Raw genomic sequence first — 19,197 nt, 5'->3', positions numbered from 1 at the left:
ATAGAAGGATTTCTTAACTACTTTGCCAATATGATTGTCAAAGGAGAGATTACTATCTACCTGGGTCCCCAAATCTCTTATTACCTCTTCTATATTAAGGGGGCTGCCATCTATGTGGTGATTCATGGGTGTTTTGTTTTTCCAAATAGGATGACTATGCATTTTTTGGCATTTAGCTTGAGGCCATGACTTTGACACCAGGTGTCCATCTCAGTAAAGCCCTTTTGGAGGATGTCCGTGTCAGCTGGAAAGTCATTTATGGCTCCGAGTTTGCAGTCATCAGCAAACTTGGTTAGTCATAGTCCTCCTGTGTTTGCCTGTACTTTTGAGAAGTATATGCCGAACAGTAGGGGTCCCAGGACCGAGCCTTGCAGGACACCACTTGTGACTGGTTTAGAGTTGGACCTGGAGCCTGCTATTCTTACCATGTGAGTTCTGTCTGTAAGCTAGATGGCAACCTATCTTGTGATGTAGGGCTTTATGTTCAGGCTGGTGAGTTTTTCTGTAATATCCGAGTGGGGAATGGTGTGGAAAGCCTTGGCGAGGTCAAGGTAGGCTGTGTGAACCACCTTTCCCTCATCTAAGGCCTTGGTGACTGTCTCAAAGAAGTCAACCAGGTGTAGTAGGCATGATCTGCCCTTAACAAAGCCAAACTGGGTCGGATCAAGTGTTTGGAGGTTTGCAATGTCTTTGTTAATGAGCTCCATGATGATGCGCTCCATAGCCTTGGAGACCAGGCTAGTCAGGCTTATAGTTACCAGGGTCAGTTGTGGCCCCTCTTTTGTGGAGTGGAATAACTGTTGCTGTGCACCATTCTATGGGCACGGAGCCTGTGGAGAGGCTGAGATTGAACAGTGTGTTTAGGTGGAGGATTAGTTTGTTCTGTAGTTCATGCCCCATTGATGCTGTGTTTTTAGCTTTAGAAAGGGCTGTTTTCACCTGTGCATCTGTGATTTCTGGGACACTACACTTTTCTGGTGTTGTTGGGGGCCCTTTTGGGGGTGAGAGGGGGGTGAAGTTTGCACTGAATCTATCTGCCAGGATGTTGGCAATATCAGTAGGTTCAGTATATTTTGTGCTATTTTGCACTAGTTCAGTGCATATCTGCGAGTTGCCACTTAGATTCTTAACATAGCCAAGGAAGGCTTTGTGGTTATCTTTTGAATCCTTGGCTATTTTTCTTTTGAAGTTAGCCTTGGATGATTTTATGAGGGACCTTAGTTTCTTACTGATACTGATCAGGGATGTCTTTCCTTTTTGGGATTTGCTTTTTTTCTGAACTAGATTTCTCCTTCTATTGTATAGCCTGTTTATGGCAGGGGCCCACCAGACTGGTTTCCTTCTCTTAGAAGAGTGAGTCTTGGTTTTTCTAGGTATGGCATGATCCATGCATCATTGTAGGTGCTCATAGAGTGCATTTGTAAAGGTTTCTGCATCTTGGGCAGAGTTATCCTTTAGTGTGGGGGCTGTGAAACTTACCACCTCTGTCTTAAGTAAGATGAAGTTTACTTTAGAAAAGTTTTTTACTGTGGTTTTCTTAGTTGGGGGTGGGGGTGGGGGGTGGACATCCAGAGTGATTAGTTTATGGTTTGATCTAACCAGTGATGGGTTGACCTCCGGTGTGGAACACCTGTTGCCCATGTTGGTGATGACCAGGTCCAATATGTTTTCACCTCTGGTAGAGGAGTTTACCAGCTGATCCAGGCTGTTTGAGTTGATGAATTCCAGGAAGCATTGGGCCTGGGAGTTTGTACTAGAGTAGTTTTCCAAGTTAATGGTAGGATAGTTGAAATTTCCCAATATCAGGGTGTTGGGTAGGACCTTCATGTTTTCCAGTGTCTCCAGAAAGGTGGAGTGGTGGCCCTGGGTTATGGAGGGTGATCTATAGCAGGCCACAATTTGCATTGCAGATTTGCCCGATGTTAGTTGCACATGGATGATCTCAGGGGTATCATGCTGCTCCACTAACCTCGGGGTGTGTGTATACTTGATGAATATGGATACACCCCCTCCTTTTGTGTTTCAGTCCATGTTCTGTGGCTGAAACGTGTGGTATGAGTTGTAGCCCGGTAGTGCTGGGGTGCTCTCTGGAGCTTTGTACCTGGTTCTGGTTATTACACAGATGTTGATGTTCTCCATACTGAGGAGTGCTTCGAGCACGTGCATTTTGAGATTTAAACTCCTGGCGTTGAGTAGCATAACCCTCAGTTTTTTGTTAATTGTGCTGTTTACAGAGGTGGGTTTGACTTTTGAGCCTTGCCTAAAAAAGGCACTATGGGGGCAGCAAGAGCCTTGGCCAGTATTCGAAAGCCTAGGGGTAACAGGTGCAAGCCATCTCTTGCGAAGCAATGCGGCTTGTCGAGCATGTCATCCCAGGCTGACAGACACTGGATCCCCTTTGAATGACACCAGAAGCTTAGGCAATAGTTGAAATTGATCATTTTTTCTTTATACTGAGGTATCATTCTTGGTGAGGGCAGGATGCTTCTCAGGGTCAGGGTCATACCAGCCTGGGCTACATGATCAGAGAGCTCTTCCATGTCTCTTTTCATGTAGTCCAGGGAGGTACATCTCAGGTCATTCACACCAACATGACCAATGACAGAGTCATATTTGTACTTGTTCTGGAGTGACCTGAGTGCTTGTGTTATGTGGCGGATTCTGGCTTCCGACAGGCAGCTAAAAGTAGCCTTCTGCTTGTCCAGCCTAGTGAGTGGGATGTCAGTGTGCCTGACTATAGTCACCTATTACTAGTGTGTTAGTTATGTTATTTCACCTTAAGGGCTGTGATTGTGTGGCCCACTGACTTTGTGTTTTATGTGTTGTCTGGTTTGTGACGGGAGGTGCAGGTTGTTTGGGTGTCTGCTTTGGAGGTCTCTGATGCTTTTGCAGGTTTTTATTTAGGGCCTCCAAGTATGATTTTGTGTATTTATGTGTATTTTTTGCCAGTGCTGGTTTAGTAGATCTATGTGTGGTTGAAGGTGTGGCGCAAGTGTTAACCTTCTCCTCTTGACTGTCTGTTCCAGTCTTGGGTGGAGAGAGCTTAACTCTCTTACTTCAGTTACTTCAGTAACTTCAGTTACCATTTACTGAATTACACCTTCAACCAAATAACCAGCTTACCTCCACATGCTTATTTACTTATCAAGCAGTGCAACTGCTCACTTTCCTTCCCAGATTAATGAATTGTATATCCAACACCAGAGGGGGAACAGAAGATGGCAAGTCTGCCCCTCTTCTCCGCCCTACCTGAACTGAAAAATAACCCCAAACCCCCCTAATAAAAAAGGGGAGGGAGGGCAGGTAGCAGGCCACAATGTGACTCCTACTTCAGTCACACTTGCCTATAACCCCTTAAGTCCCTCCCTACCCTTACCTAACTTCCTCCCAATCCTCCCTCATTCTGATTTAACCCTATCCTCCCCCTATCCTTCTTAATTCCTACTACTCTATATTCTAACCCCACTTGAAGATGTCCCTGGACAAAATGGTGTGTTCCAAACCTCATTTATAATAAATGTTTCATTAAGTTATATGAAGCATTCATTATCAGAGAGTGCAGGTTCTTGAAAAGGAGTATACTGCAGTACAGTCCATCACAAGTGTTATTATGACAGTGTGCTTTTGTGAACTTTAGCCACTGCTCTACCACAATCACAGAGTTCAGAGCTGCACAGTGATCCTCTTGTGTAATACTGTGTACAGGTCACTAACTGAATTTATCAGGGTGACCATGTCCAGGATAATACAACTCCTGCTCTTAATATCCCAATTAAGCAGTAACAACAGTCTACGTAGGATATTTTGTGGGTTTTTATTTAATGCACATGTTGCTGATAGATACATTGGCATGAGGAAACATATCAGGACAATGTGGCAGGGAGAATTTGTTGTTCTTTATGGATATATACTTTTCATGTCTGACTCTTGCTGGAATAAAATTTTTTTTTGTATTCCTTTTACACAACCTGCTATCAGAATGTATTGTGCAGCAATGCACCTGTAGGTCTGACATATATAAATGTCTGTGTAGCTCCATAAAACACTCTGCAGCAGAAACACATTTTTGCCTCCAACTAGTAAAGGCCCTGCTGTGTTGCTAATGTGTTTGTGGCCAAAGCAGTCTTATTAATGTCTGATGGTGCTGTACCTGTCTGTAGGTATTCTCACCTCATCTATCCTTTGGTATACTTGTATGCTGTCAAAGCCATGGCCTAGGGAAGATCAGACAGTGGCAGTTGTAACATTAATGGCAATTGGTAATGGACTGCTGTGGGAAGGTAGTGCCTATCAATACCAACTGAGGCTTCCAATGGCATCTCTTCACTGTCTAAACTTTTTTGGGGGGCATAATGCAGGCATAACACAAAAGTTATCCATGGATATGCAATATGCTTGTGTATTATTGCTCAGAGTGATAAATCAGGGTCCCATACCACTATCTCACAGGCACCCTATAGATTCTTTTCAGGGTGGGTATATGACAGATTATGATATTTTTATTCTTGCATACATTTTTTTCTTTTTCTTATACAGCAGGATGCCCAGATGTAGCTGTTAGAGAAAATGCAAGTTCTCTCATACAAAGAATGAGATCTTGCTGCAGGTCCACCGTATTTATGGTCAGTGGGTGATTAACCGTGATAAATCAGACTGGCCCTCTTGTGACAGTGCCTGACCAGATGTCGTGAATTGCATCAACGTTTTTGGTGTCCAGGGCAGGATGTACAGGCAAGGGAAATGTTTGGCCCCTGCCATGATAGGTACTGCTAAAGCTTGTGCCATCTGTCTGTTACAGGAGTTCAGTAGAACAGTAGGTGTCCCAATGATGGAACCACATTTATCAGAGACAGAGGAGTTCCTCATTTCTCTGACATGCTGAGCTAGAATGCCCACCAAGGATGTCAACTGGAGCTACCCCTGGTGGGTATTTCTTTAAGGCATGAAGTATCTGCATACTGAGTAAATGGGTGGGGTAGTACAGATGAAAAGCATTATAATTTCATGTATTTTCCTGGGAACATCAAGGAATCAGATGCAGTGATCACCAGCACAACATATGTGATCTAGTAATCTGTCTTACCACTACAGAAAATGGTATTTATTCATTCACTGGGGCTCAGGTAATGGTGATGTATCTAATTTATTTTAGGCATTTTCCTTTGGTGTTTTCACTGGTGATGTCTTATCAGACTCTTCTGCTTGAAGATATATTACTACCTGATATCACTAATGAGTCTGGCTGTGATGATGATGGTAGCTAAAATGTGAAATGGCCAGGTGTCACAGAATAAGTGTTGGATACAGGCAATGTGAAGTCTGCATCCCCACTCAAGTCAGATGACACATCCTCTTTTTCTTTGGAACATATGCCTGATACAAAGGATAACACAGAAGGACAAGAAGTTGCAAACAGGTCTACCTGGCAGGTGATGCCATCTCCGGTGGTGTAGTCCCCCTTGCATGCAGCAAGCTCCACAGAGGATAAATAAGACTTGGATGGATGTCATGCTGGTGGCCATGCATGCCAAGGAATCACCTCCCACCTAAACCATCTATCTCAATGTCCACAACCCAGGGAATGTACAGGGCCACAATACAGGGACATGCTAACAGCACCACATTCCTTGTTGAGATGGTAGCTGTTTTATGAAGTGTGTATGATGATCACCCAGAGTACATATTCCACATGTGGCATCATGGACCTGTGGCATATGGAGTTTGCATGAAGCAGATGTTCTTGTGTACAGAAACATAAGTGCAGATGTACTTCCCATGGCCAGTACATCTCCTTCTCCAGTGTTGAGGGCCATGGCAGAATGGGGAGGCCATGGCCTATCACCTGTAATGCCACCACTTATACTCCAACATCCTGTGTGGAAAGGATTACTGTACATTAAAGGTCATCACTCATATTCATGCAGCACTCCTTCCTCTTGGCATGTTCAATATAGTGTCCATGACCCTCACAGTAAATTGTGCTCTCATACACTAGGACATGCAAGATCTGTACACACATATTCTGTGGGTGCTCTGCATTAGTCTGTATGATCTCACAGAACATCGTGAAATCTGCTGAGGCTATGTCTCAGCGCGTTTTCACACACACACACACACACACACACACACACACACACACACACACACACACACACACACACACACACACACACACACACACACACACAAATCCTCAATGCCCAATACCACATGCCTACTCACAAACTGAAGTCCACAGTGCCCAGCACCACACACTTACACGCACACAACAATGGAGAAACCCCCTCATTACCCAGTGCACCATAGTCTCATCATCCACACCTCTGAATGAAATGCAAATGTCTGTGATCATTGTAAATGCAAATAACAAAACTACTGCTTGTTTTGAGAAACCTGAGCATTGTGTTGTTGTTACTAGGGAGAGATCACAAAGAAAAAGGATTCTGGTATGGTTGGGAGCCCTGCTTCATCACACCACCTTAGGTTCCATTTGACGATGATCCAGCACTACCTGGTACTTTGCTAGACTGAAATTTGCTGCAAATTTTCCCAGTTTTGCTTTCACTGCTCTGGTAATTATTTTTGTATTGCATATTTTTTTAGATGAAAGGCTTTAATTACACTGCTATGTGCATCTCTGTCATAACCATGAGTGTTCTGATGCTTTGGTTTATTTCCTATGAGATTTTTATTTTTACTTTTGTAACACATTTCATGTTGCCTAATTCATGAAATGTATGCCATTTCTAAACTATTACATGTGTCTATTTCTTCTTCCCATGACAAAAACAAATCCAAGTAGCATAGCCTAGTTATATAATATGTAGACATAACACAACTGTTTTACTTAGAGTACCACAATGGTGATTACTGGCACAAAAGTACATTGTGCAACTTAACCATAACTGGTGCCTTCTAATGCCCAATGTCATTCCTCGATGATACCTAACTGTATGTTGAGGAGCAAATCTAAGTCCATTCTAATCTGGTTGGTGCTCCTGTCAAGCTAATTCCTGTTTCTGTGTCCCTCATCTCTAAACAGAGGATCAAATATGAAGAAAAAAATGATCCTGTTCTTTCTACTTTTAAAACTATAGCAAGTGGTTTGCTATAGCTCATACTACACACAAAGTACTGCAATGCTTCTCTCCTGCAATCTTGATCACAAAAGCAGTATCATAATGAATTTCTCTACTGGCATTAAAAAATGCCTGTACAGGCATGATGAATACCTGTACTGCATTACCTATCTATTGTCCTCTGCTGAAGGCACCTGTAACACATTTCATTTAGGGTGGCTGCTCCATTTCCCTGACCCTAAGACTTTGGTGTGCAAAGCACTTTACAGCTTTAAAAGCTATTATATGCATCACTGTCACAAAAAAATCATGCTAGAGTGAAGTTTCACTTACAGCTTTTAAATCAATTTATTAGATGAGCATTTCACTTCTGTTCATTGTCTATTGGTCTGTGCTAAGTATTTTCCTGGTGTAAAATAATTCATGCTCCCACACTTTTTTTTCTGCAAGCTAGCATGCATGGAGTAGGTCAAGCTCTATGTAATACATAGAATTATGACAGAGTTTCTCTGATCATAACTCACATTATGTGTTCTCAACATCATGTCAAAATTAATCTCTCAAGCTTCACATCACTCTGTTCTTAAAGTAAACTCATTGACACCTATAGCTCAATCACAGAGAAACTTGGTTTTAATCAGAAATCAGCTTGTAATCCTCTATAACTGAAAGAGCCCAATTTTCAAAATTTAATTACATGCAATTAGTTTAGTTACAAATGTTGCAAAGAAAGAAGAAACATTTTTCTGTATTTCATGGCTTTATAGAGCTGTTCAGCCTAATAAATTTACCTGGCATAAGTTTCATCCAAGCACTATAGAAAGATGGAACATTTGCTGTATTCTGCATAGCATTTGTAAGTGCATTTGTGTTTAATCTGATATGTAACAAAAATATCTTTGGAGAAGCCCATCTATTTAGTTATCAAATAACTGAGTTTCCAGTTTTCACTTACCCCAGTCCTTTGGACTTCCATAAAAATTGCCCTCTGGAATGATTTCTCCCATATGGCTAGCTCACTGCCAAGCTCCACACTGAAGTAATGACTCTTTCCATGACCGACCATTACACTGAAACAATACGGCCTCTGGTCTTGAAGCTCATAATCTTGATGAAGACCTAAATATAAATTTGCTTGTAGCCAGCAGTCATCTGCAAGCCAGAGCTGTAAAATAGATATTACAAATTGGGATATTGCCACTTACTCAAATATAAACAGTATTAAATGTTATGTAGCATATTTCCATTTTGTTACTATCCCAAAGTTATAATAAAAGAGTATGGTCTTTGTTTTTCTTTTTTCTTTGTTTTAATAACATAAAATCTCTGGTATTTATCTAGACGTTTAAATTCCAGCCACCACAGAATTCTATGCCCAAGAATATCATGTAGCATTTATATCCAATTTGCTGCTCTGAATTCATTTATTTATAATCTTTATATAGCTATCTATCTATCTGTATTTATATATATATATATATATATATATATATATATATATATATATATATATATATACACACATACACATTTTTTTGTTTGTAACACAGTGATGTGCAAGAGATATTAGACACAAACTGTATACTCATCATATTTAAAAACAAACTTACTTTTGTTTCTCTGTAACAATCATCATGAACTGAGGCATTCTATTAGACATATTATCTATTTGCAGCAGGATGCTCTTATGCTAAATGAGTGGCTTGGCCTAAGGAGCAGACATCCGAAGGATTCATTAAATGGCCTAGTGTGAGCTGTATGGCTCATGCTACAAAGGCTCTGATTCCACAACTCTGCATTTTGTGTTTCAGAAACATATAATTAGGAAAGACCTTATTATCAGTTAATTTACATGTTTCTTAATCACAATTAACTACCACAAAGTGCATATCCATACTTCCGTGGTAGATACTATAGCTGCCACATCATATAATCCAAGGGCATCCCTCCCCCCTCAGTCACTCTCCCCACACACACACACACACACACACACACACACACACACACACACACACACACACACACACACACACACACACACACACAAACCATAGTGTCCCTGAGTCCTCTGCACATCATATCCCTGGTGTCTAGTGTTTGCCCCACTGTCCCGATCCTTGTACTGTTAAAGCGCAATTTGGCATGAGAAATCAGTTTCCCCTGATGTCTGCTGCTTTCCCCCACCACCCCTAACCATATACTGTTAAATCGCCAGTATGGCACAGGAGAAGTATTTCATGGTGGCTAACAGTACCCCAGCCAAAGTAGATTATGTTTATTAGTCTAGGGGTGTGTGGAGGTATGACAGCCACCCCAACCTACACTCATGCATACATATACACATCAGATACACACACACACACACACACACACACACACACACACACACACACACACACACACACACACACACACACACACAGAGCACTCTACCATCCTGAACTCAGTCACATACTTTACCCATCATGGTGACCTTTAGGAATTTCCAAATTCATTTAAGCAAAGCACTCTGAGTGAGATAAGCAGTGCTAAAGCTTAGCTTTAGAAATATGGACTGCAAAGTAAAATCAATGTATACTACAAAATGTGCGATCACCATTGAGAAGGAACCTCAACTAAAAAGTGTTACAATCCAGAGGAAATTGCTATTCCAGGATAAAAAAAAAAGTTTCACACGAACAATAGTTCTTCGTTTATGCCTTTTATCCCCTGCCATAGAGAACTGTCTGCATTCTGTTACTACCTAATGCACAAAAGAATGTTTAAATGTTTAATTTTTGAGGGTATTATTAAAATAATGGTGGCAATGATTAGTGCCTTTCTATACCCAAAGGGGAAGAAAATTCTCACCTACGATCTCTGACTGGTTCACTTCTGTGGTATCTGCTATCATAAACCAAAAAATTATTGAACGTGCAAACCACAAAACAGATTAGATTTGGTATGTCCCAATGACAGTGCTCCAGGATAACATTTGTTACCTTTAAAGCTGAATTTTTTCATAAGAAATTATTTGCTTCACTTTTAAATTCACAGGAGCAAGATAATATTTTCGATTCCATTTTATGGAAAGATTCGTATGTAAATTAATATGAAGAATATACTGGTGTATGACTGAAAAATCTTCTTGCTTTTGTTTTGTTTTGTTTTCTTTTCTTTTCAAAACATCCAGATGAAATTATGAACTCAAACTATAATAAGAAAACATTTTTAATTACATCATAAAACTTAAGGAAAATGTCTATGTGTAAGATGAATGAGAGCAGGTGGAGACAGCTGCAGACATACAAGCCCAGATGTCTACATTTTAGAACAGGCATTGAAAATACTTGCCGATTCCAGCCATTTTGTTCAAAGCAGAGTTCCCTCTTGCTGTGTGCATACTGCTTATTGTCTCTTCTCAGTACTTTTGCAAACTTTGGCACTCTGAGACCTAAGTCTAGTCTTTACCGTGATTTGTGCATTTGCCCTAAAACAACAGTTGTGACATCTGAGTTGTTTTAAGTAACCATAACTTATTGCAATTACCTTTACTGCCTTTTATGTTCATAGGTTCATATGTGCATACTAGGCTAATGGCCCTGGAACCTTTATAAGCCTAACCCATAGGATTACCCTGGCATCATGCCACCTGACCTTAGTTCCCAGTGCCTCTGTCAAGTAAAGCCACTGGAGTGATCTCCAGGGTGAATTTTCTATTTCCCATCCACTCATCAAGATTTCTCTTGAAGAAGGCCAGTGAGGCGCTCCGCTTGACATGTATGGAAAGTCTATTCCATAGCATGGGCAGTCTCTGGGTTATGAACCTGTCCCTCCAGCATGTTCTGTTGATTGTGGTAATGAAGTCGAGGTCTCTGGAGAGTGTGGTGTGGAGAGGCTGGGATTTCTTTAGATGTAGCATTTCTAACAGAGCTGGGTCAGACATGGCTTTGTAAGTCAAGCTGAGATCACCTCTAACTAGGCAATATGAGACAGAGAATAGTTGGAGTTTTTTGAGTCTGTCCATATAGGAAAAGTGTTTAAGGCCTAAGATCAATTTTGTGAGGTATTTTTGTGGCCGCTCCAGTTGTTGTAGGTGTCTAGTGAGGTGCATGCCAAATGGGGCATTATACTCGATGACTGGCCTAATGAGGGAAGAGTAGAGGGAGACAATGACCTTTTTCTTCCTGGATGCAAAACCCTTAGTAATAAGATGTGCCAGATAGAAGGACTTTCTGACCACAATGGCAATGTGGTGGTCAAAAGTAAGACTGATGTCAATCTGTGTTCCCAGATCTCTTATGAAACCTTCTGTGTTCAATGGACTGCCATCAATGAGGTAATTTATGGGAACTGGGTTTTCATGACTTAGTTTATCTTCTGTGGGTGTTCTGAGCCTGAGTCAAGTCATTGCTGTAAACTACACATTGTATCATCATTGTACTAAGTTGTTGTTGTGGCACCTGAGCCAAATCACTTGTACTAGGTTGTTTTTGTGACACCCATACCAAGTTGGTAGTTACTGAATCAAGTATCCATTAGTTGTTGCTATACCTTTTACTGTTTGTTGTACACTTCACTTACTGCCATTATATGGGTACAATTGTTGCTCTAATGTTTTGACTAAATCTTCCTCCTTCTGTTCTGCTATACTGACCCTCTTCTACAATTACACTTCATTATTACTCCCTATTTCACCAGTCACTCTATATCATGAGGTCAAAGTTTACCTCACCATCTATTGGCAATCTGATAGCATTAGACACTTTGAGGCATTGCTAGAGATGCCTCCTGCTCAATGATAACTATTTGCTTCTTTCACTAGATAATTTTGTATGTGAAAGATAAATGTATGTGCCAATCATGGAGGACAGCCTCTCCTTTAAAATTGTTGACTGTGTCCAGCATGTTGTTGTTTTGAGACCCATGTTCACCATGCCCTAAACCAAAAAATAACTCTTCTTACACTCAGGTACTTAAAAAATTTCTTGCCAAAATCACAAAGGCCTCCTAGAATGTTTGTTATACAGAACACTCACTTTACCTGCACTGGCAGGTAAACATCTTACATGTAGACTCTAGAAATCATAACTACAACAGGTGATCACAGTTGGAAAGCCAAAACCCTTAACACAGCAAGACAAAATCAATACATATAATAACATATTAATCATTGGTGACTCCATAGCTAGGCACACAGATGCACTACTCACCAGAATGAAAAAAGACAGGGTGACTAATTGTTGCCTTTCAGGTGCCATGATTCACAGTGTCACTAGGGCCCTCAAGTCACTTCATGTTAGGTGCATATATAACCTGTTCTTTGCATACATGGGAGTGGAAGACTTAAGACAATCTTGTATGGATCATATGAAGAAGGACATTACCAAGCTCTAAGAATATGCATCTGAGTTTGGTGTGACTAATTGGCTAACTTTATTTGTCCTCTGAGTTGTTTGTTTAGTTTGACGAGAGTGCTTCTATCCTACTGTTTGCTACACCTCCTAATTTTTTCTATGATTTTTTTTTCCTTCTGTTGTACTTTCTACTGATGCTGTGATTTTACCAGGGTGGCTTGTTTTTTGAGTTAGTTCTGTACTTTTCCTGATGGGTGCAGCTGCCTTTATATAGTTATTGACATGCTTGCATAGGGTTTCTATGAACAGGTTTGTGTAGGCAGCAGTGTACTCAGGGATTGAGGGCTTGAAATTTTGCCAGGTTTAAGAAGTTAGCCTTAGGGTAGCTCCTGAATAGGGTTAGTTGTGCTTCTGGGTTTTACTTGTAGTTTAAAGGAAACCATTTTGTGGTCTGACTTTACCAGAGGGGTCATTACACTAAGGGGTGTGCAGTGCTCTCGCATATTAGTGAGGACCAGATCCAGTATGTATGCACTCTTGATTGGCATATTGGCAATGTGGTCCAGGGAGTCTGTGTTTACAAAATCCAGGAATTGCTGTGACTGCCCATTTGGTATTATATATGATTGACAGTTAATAGTGGGGTAATTAAAGTTGCCCATGAATATTGTATTGAGTTGGATGATGAGTGTTTCCAGTAACCTCGAATATGTGTTATGGGTTTCCTGTATCACAGAGGGGAACCTGTAGCTTGCAAGGAAATATTATGGGATTTTGCCTATGGTGATAGGAACATAGAGAAGCTCAAGTGTATCATCCTGTTTGACAAACCTTGAGGTATATTTAATTCTGATGTAAATGGAGACACCTTCAACTTTAGCCCCTGCCTGTGTAGTAGCTTGTGTAAATGTGTGGAAGGCATTATAGCCTTGCACTGCTGGGAAACTCTGTGTGGTTTTAAACCATGTCTCAGTGACTGCACAGATGAAAGCATCCTCTAGGCTGAGGAGACCTTGTAAGGAGTGGAGTTTCTTGTTTAGACTCCAGGCATCATGCAGTACCACCTTTAGATTTTCTTGGTTTTAATTTGTTATGTTGGAAGTATTTCAGTTTGATATGGTCTATAAAGGCACTATGAGGAGGACAGCGTTTTAGATAATATTTGAAAGCCTAGACGGGAGAGGTTCAGACCATCCCTGGCAATCCAGCGTGGTCTGTTAAACATCTCCTTCCATGCTTACCAAAATTACCCCCCCTTAAAATATCATCAGAAACAAAGCCATTTATTATAGTCCATCATCTTCTGCTTGTATTGTGACATCAACCTTTGAGAAGGTAGAATGCAGCTTAAGACTAGGCTCATACTAGTCTGGGACACATATTGAAAGAGCTTTATGATATCTGTCTTCATATAGTCTAGGGAGGTATGTCTCAGGTTATTTACATCCACATGGACTATGGTTGAGTCATACTGGTACCTGTGATCCAATGACCTGAGTGCATGCACAATGTGGAGGATCCTGGCCCCTGATAAACAACTGACTGTAACGTTCTCCTTACTCAGCCTAGTGAGAGGAACATCAATGTGTCTCACAACTGAGTCTTGAATGACCTGAATGATGAATTGTGTGGTGGTGTACCTTATGGTCTTAGAAGTTGAGGTTCCATGAGACATGGCTATATGTATTGATGTGGGTACCGTTTTGAAAGAGGGCATTCAGGGCTGATGAGGGTATTTGTTATGCTTACTTCATCTAGAAGGTCCTTATGGTTTAGGAAGGTTACATTTAAGTGTCTTAGCTTATGTGGGTCTATGTATGTGCTTTGTACTGTGTGTGATAGGTGCAGCATGAGTTCTAATGGCAGCCTGACTGACATTAAGAGCGCTTTTGTGTGATAGCTTTGCCTCCAGTGACATTGTGTAACTACAGCTCTCAAATACCTTATCAATTTGCTTGAGAATTAAAGTACAGTTGTGTATCTACCATAAATGTAGATGTTTGAGTGTATTCACTGTTGCAGTCATTACACATGGGTTATCCTGCTGGCAGGCTACCCACAGTCAGCCTGAATTCCAAAGTCCTGGTTGGGTGACAGTTGCTGTCACCTCTTCCCTGACGTCAGTGTGTCAGGGGTATAAAAGATGCAGCCGACGCCATTTTCTTTAGTTTTTCTTGCCCCAGATGTCAGGTGCCCCCAAAAGGGTAGGCTAAAAATTCTGCTCATAAAAAAGCATGCACTAACATAAACATTGCCTTAATCTAAAAGCAAATACACCACATAAGTTGTATAGAATAGAGAAGTACAGATAAGTCCTAGCAATGAAAAGGAAGATGGAGGGAGGGTAACCTGGACTGCAGCAGTGAATACACTCGAACATCTACATTTATGGTAGGTACACAACTGTACTATGTTCATCGTGTTTCACTGTTGCAGTCATTACACTTGGGTTGAATCCCAAAGCTGAGGTTGGGTGGCTGGGCCTAGATAGAATTAGGAGTGGCTATGAGGCCCTGCAGAACTGCAGTGGTGAAGCCTGCTCTGGATTTAGAGTAAAGAGGTAAGTGGTAGTGCTTTGTAAAAGTGTGCACTGAAGTCCAAGTTGCAGCCTCCAAAATGTCCTTGGTTGGTACTCCTCTGAGGAAGGCTGCTGAAGTGGCTGCTGCTCTGGTTGAATGTGACCTAATGCCCTTAGGCACTGATTTGCCATGTTGTGAGTAGAAGAAATGAATGCAGTGGCCTATCCATTTTGAAATAGTCTGCTTTGAAATAGCTTTTCCTTGCGATCCTGCAGCATATGCCACTAAGAGTTGCTCAGTCTTTCTGAAAGCTTTAGTTTTGTCCAAGTAGAAGCATAGCTCTCTGTGTATGTCCAAAGAATGCAGAAGTCTCTCCCCCTTATTCTGTGAGTTTGGATAAAAGGTAGGCAAATGAATGGCTTGGTTAAGAGCCACACTGGACACTACCTTAGGCATAAATGTTGGGTTTGTCCTTAGCGAAATCCTGTCCGGATGGAAAATAATAAACAGTTCCACAGCCATTGGTGCCTGTAACTCTGAGACTCTTCTTGCTGAGGTTATTGCTAGGAGCAGAGCTGTTGTCCATGATAAGTATTTTATCTCAGCTGTATTGGCTGGCTCAAAAGGAGGCAGTGTGAGCTTTTCCAAGACAAAATTGAGGTCCCATGCAGGTGTTGGAGCTCTCGTTGGAGGTCTTATGTTTTTGGCCCCTCTGAGATACTGCCTTAGCAGTGGATGTGAAAAAATTAGTGGATCCTTATTGTAATGAGCTGAAATGGCAGAGGCATGGATCTTAATTGATGAGAAGGATAGGCCTTTGTCCAGCATCTCAGTTAGGTATTGTAAAATCTGAGGAATATTTGGTACAAGCGTGTCCATTCCTTATGCCTGGTTCCAAGCACAGAATCTCTTCCATTTTTCTGTATAAGATTTTCTGGTGCTGGGCCGCCTGGCCTCCAAAATAACATCCATAACTGCTTTAGAGAGAGGTGTGCTCTGAATGGTTACATTATCAGCCATGCAGCCAGATTTGGGGTTCTGAGTTGGCTGTGCAGGATCTGATTGTTTTGTTGGGTCAGCAAATGAGGAATTTGAGGTAAATCCCAGGCTGGGCCTTGAGACAAACTCTTTAGGATTGGGTACCAGTGCTGGTGTGGCCAGTCTGGGGCAATCAGTATAATTTTTGGCTTCTCTTGTCTGACCTTTAGGAGTACCTTGTGGAGGAGAGGCAGTGGAGGAAAGGCATATACTGTAAGGGTTTTCCAGCTGAATGATAGGGCATCCACCTTCCATGCTTGTTTGTGATAAGTCCTTGTGCAGAATTTCTGTAGTTGGCAGTTGTGCAGGGAGGCAAATAGATCTATGTCTGGGCATCCCCATTTCCTTGTTATCATGCTGAAGATTTGTGGATCTAGTTTCCAATTGTGAGGATCCTTGATATTTCTGCTTAGTTAGTCTGCCAGAGTATTTGTCTTTCCTGGCAGGAATTGTGCTTGTAGGTGTACAATGCTGTGTTCCACAAAGTCATGGCTTGTCTGCAGAGGGGGTAGGAATGTGTACCTCCGTGCTTGTTTAGGTACCACATGACTGTAGTGTTGTCTGTCTTTACCAGCAGTTGTCCTGAATGAAGTAGATCCTTGAAGGCTGTCAGGGCATTCTGAACAGCTAGCATCTCTTTTTAATTGATATGAAGATGCATTTGGCTTGCTGGCCATGCGCCTTGAATACATTTCCCTGCCATGTGGGTCCCCCAGGCATAACCTGATGCATCTGTTGTCAGTGTCTGCCTGGCAGTGGGTAGAGTGAATGTCTGTCCCTTGTTGTGGTGACAGGCTTGTGACCACCATTGAAACTCCTGTTGCAGGCAGGGAATGAGGGTAATTAATGTTTCCAGGCTGTGGCAATGTTGAGTCTAAACACTTTTTAGATACCATTGTAGTTTCCTCATATGCAGTCTTGCATATGGAATTAGTAGAATGCAGCATGCCATGAAGCCCAAAGCCTGCAGAATTTTTCTTGCAGATAACTGGGTCTTTGTTGCCAACATTTCAAAGTAAGAAGTCAGTTGCCTTTGTTTGTCTGGCGTGAGATAAGCCATCTGGGCAGTTGTATTTAAGCTTGCATCCAGGAATATTATCTCTTGAGAGGGTACTAGTTTTGATTTTTTTTCATTTATGGTGTACCCTAGGCAAATTAGTAATCTTTTTACAAACTCCAGATGCCTCAGTAGAATGTCTTTGTTCTCTGCTTGAATAAGGCAATCGTCCAAGTAAGGGTATATTTGAATTCCCCTTTGCCTGCAGAAAGCACTTACTGGTGCCAGGCATTTTGTGAAGACCCTGGGTGCAGTAGATAAGCCAAAGGGCAGTGCAGAGAATTGGTAGTGCATTGAGCCAGCTATGAATCTGAGGTATCGTCTGCAAGATTGTCTGATTGGGACATGCAGGTATGCCTCTTTTAGGTCCAAAGTTACAAGCCAAGCCTTCTTGCCCAGAATGGGCAGAAGCTCCTGCAGAGTCAACATTCTGAATTTTGGAACATCCAGAAAAATGTTTAGAATAGACAGGTCCAGTATTGGTCTCCAGGCTTTGTCCTTTCTGGGTACCAGGAATAGTCTTGAGTAAAATCCTTGTCCCTGCTCTTGCAGAGGTACTCGCTGAATGGCCCTCATGTCCATGAGGGATGTAACTTGCTTTTGTGCCTCTGTCCATTGATTTTGTGGCAGGTCTGGCATACCTTTTGCCTTTGGCAGGATGTGAAAGTGGAACCTGTAGCCCTGGGACACTATATTTAAGTCCCATTTGTCCTGAGTGATTATATGCCAATTTTGTGAAAAAAATGCTAGTTTTTTCCCCCTAAGGGGGCTGCCAAAAGATTAGTGCTTGGTATTGACAGAGGAATGTCATTGGGACTGTTTTCTATATGGCTGTGGTCTTCCCCGCTTTTGGAGGTAGAAGCATCCCATTGTTTAGGCCTGTATGAGCCTTGGGGCTGGGATCTGGCTCTGGGGCATCTGTATCTGCCTCTTTGAAGGCCAGTTTCTGCTGAATCTGGGTGGTTGTACCTGTAAGAAATCCTTAACTGTCTGCATAGATTTTGCTTTATCCTCCATTTTCTTCAACACCTCTTCTGCCTTAACACCAAACAAAGTATCATGCTGTAAAGGAGCATCCAATAATTTTGCTATAACATGATCAGGCAAATTTTGTTCCTTTAACCAAGCATGCCTTCTAATGACAATACCCGTAACAGCGACCCTGCAAGAGGCCTCCAGTGAATCAAAACCACATTGCAAAGTATGCTTTCCCACTTGTTCAGCTGCATGCAATAAATCCTGCATTTCCTTGTTATCTGGACATTCAGAATTTGTCAACATTTTCTGTTTTGGCAGTGACATTAAATATTACTGATATTTAAGCATATGAAACTGACAATTTAAAGCCCTTACAGCCAAGGTAGCAGAAGTGTAAACTTTTTTCCCCTATCTGTCCAGTGCCCTAGAATCCCTATCAGAGGGGACAGGGTTTTTTGCAGTGGAAGCCTTGACCCCTTTGGGACCCTGAGATATAGTTTCTGGGTCAGCAGCAGGGTTTTTATATAGAAATTTGTGGGAATCTGGAATCCTGTAGTATCTGTCTGGCTTAACCGGTGCAGGGGGTAAAGAGTCAGGAGTCAGGCTGGACTCTGAAAATACATCATCTACTATGTCTAGAACAGGTGGAATAGCAAGAGGTCTGTGCTGAGGTAGTAAACGAAAGTCTCTGAGCCTTTTCTTAGATTCTGAGTAATCTTGGCTCTCCCAGTGAAAGTGCTCCCTCATGGTATGAAGGGTTTCCCCAAAAGAATAATCCTCAGGAGGAGAGGCTAAAGGAATAAACTCTTCAGCATCAGAATCCATATAGGGAGGAAGGGAGTATCCCTGTTCAGAAGAGGAGTCAGAGCAAATGGAAACCTGATCTGAAGATTTATATTCTGTCTCTCGCCTAGGCCTCTTATCAGGAGGGTGATGGGAACCCCTGATCAAAGTAATTAGGTCTTCGGCCATTTTAAGCATCTGTTTTTTAGGTGTGGAAGTCTGTGCAGGAGAATGCTGTACTTGTTTCTTTGTCTTTAGAGCTGCTTTAGTCTTTGCCTTTGAAGCTGAGGTTGGCTTTACATATAACTGCGTTGGTCTGAAAACACCCTCAGAAGCCGATGCCTGCTCAGCAGCTCTGGACCCATCTGAGGGAATAGTTTCTGAGTGTCCAATACCTTGAGTATCCA

The 19,197-nt window shown here is 41.8% G+C and overlaps 1 protein-coding gene across 1 annotated transcript in view; it reads right to left on the bottom strand.

Annotated features, from left to right (window-relative positions):
* Positions 1-19,197, bottom strand: part of SNTG2 (syntrophin gamma 2) — a 4,306,282-nt gene that overhangs the window by 1,248,505 nt on the left and 3,038,580 nt on the right. Inside the window, exon 12 of the mRNA XM_044086780.1 lies at positions 8,035-8,244. Within this exon, the coding sequence (XP_043942715.1) occupies positions 8,035-8,244 (210 nt within the window). The remainder of the gene's footprint in view (positions 1-8,034; positions 8,245-19,197) is intronic.

This window comes from Protopterus annectens, chromosome 1.part1 (genome assembly GCF_019279795.1).
Source record: "Protopterus annectens isolate FY-2018-M chromosome 1.part1, PAN1.0, whole genome shotgun sequence".
NCBI lineage: Eukaryota > Metazoa > Chordata > Ceratodontiformes > Protopteridae > Protopterus > Protopterus annectens.
Note: the sequence above shows the minus strand (reverse complement) of the source record. Positions and strands in the feature narration are given on the sequence as shown.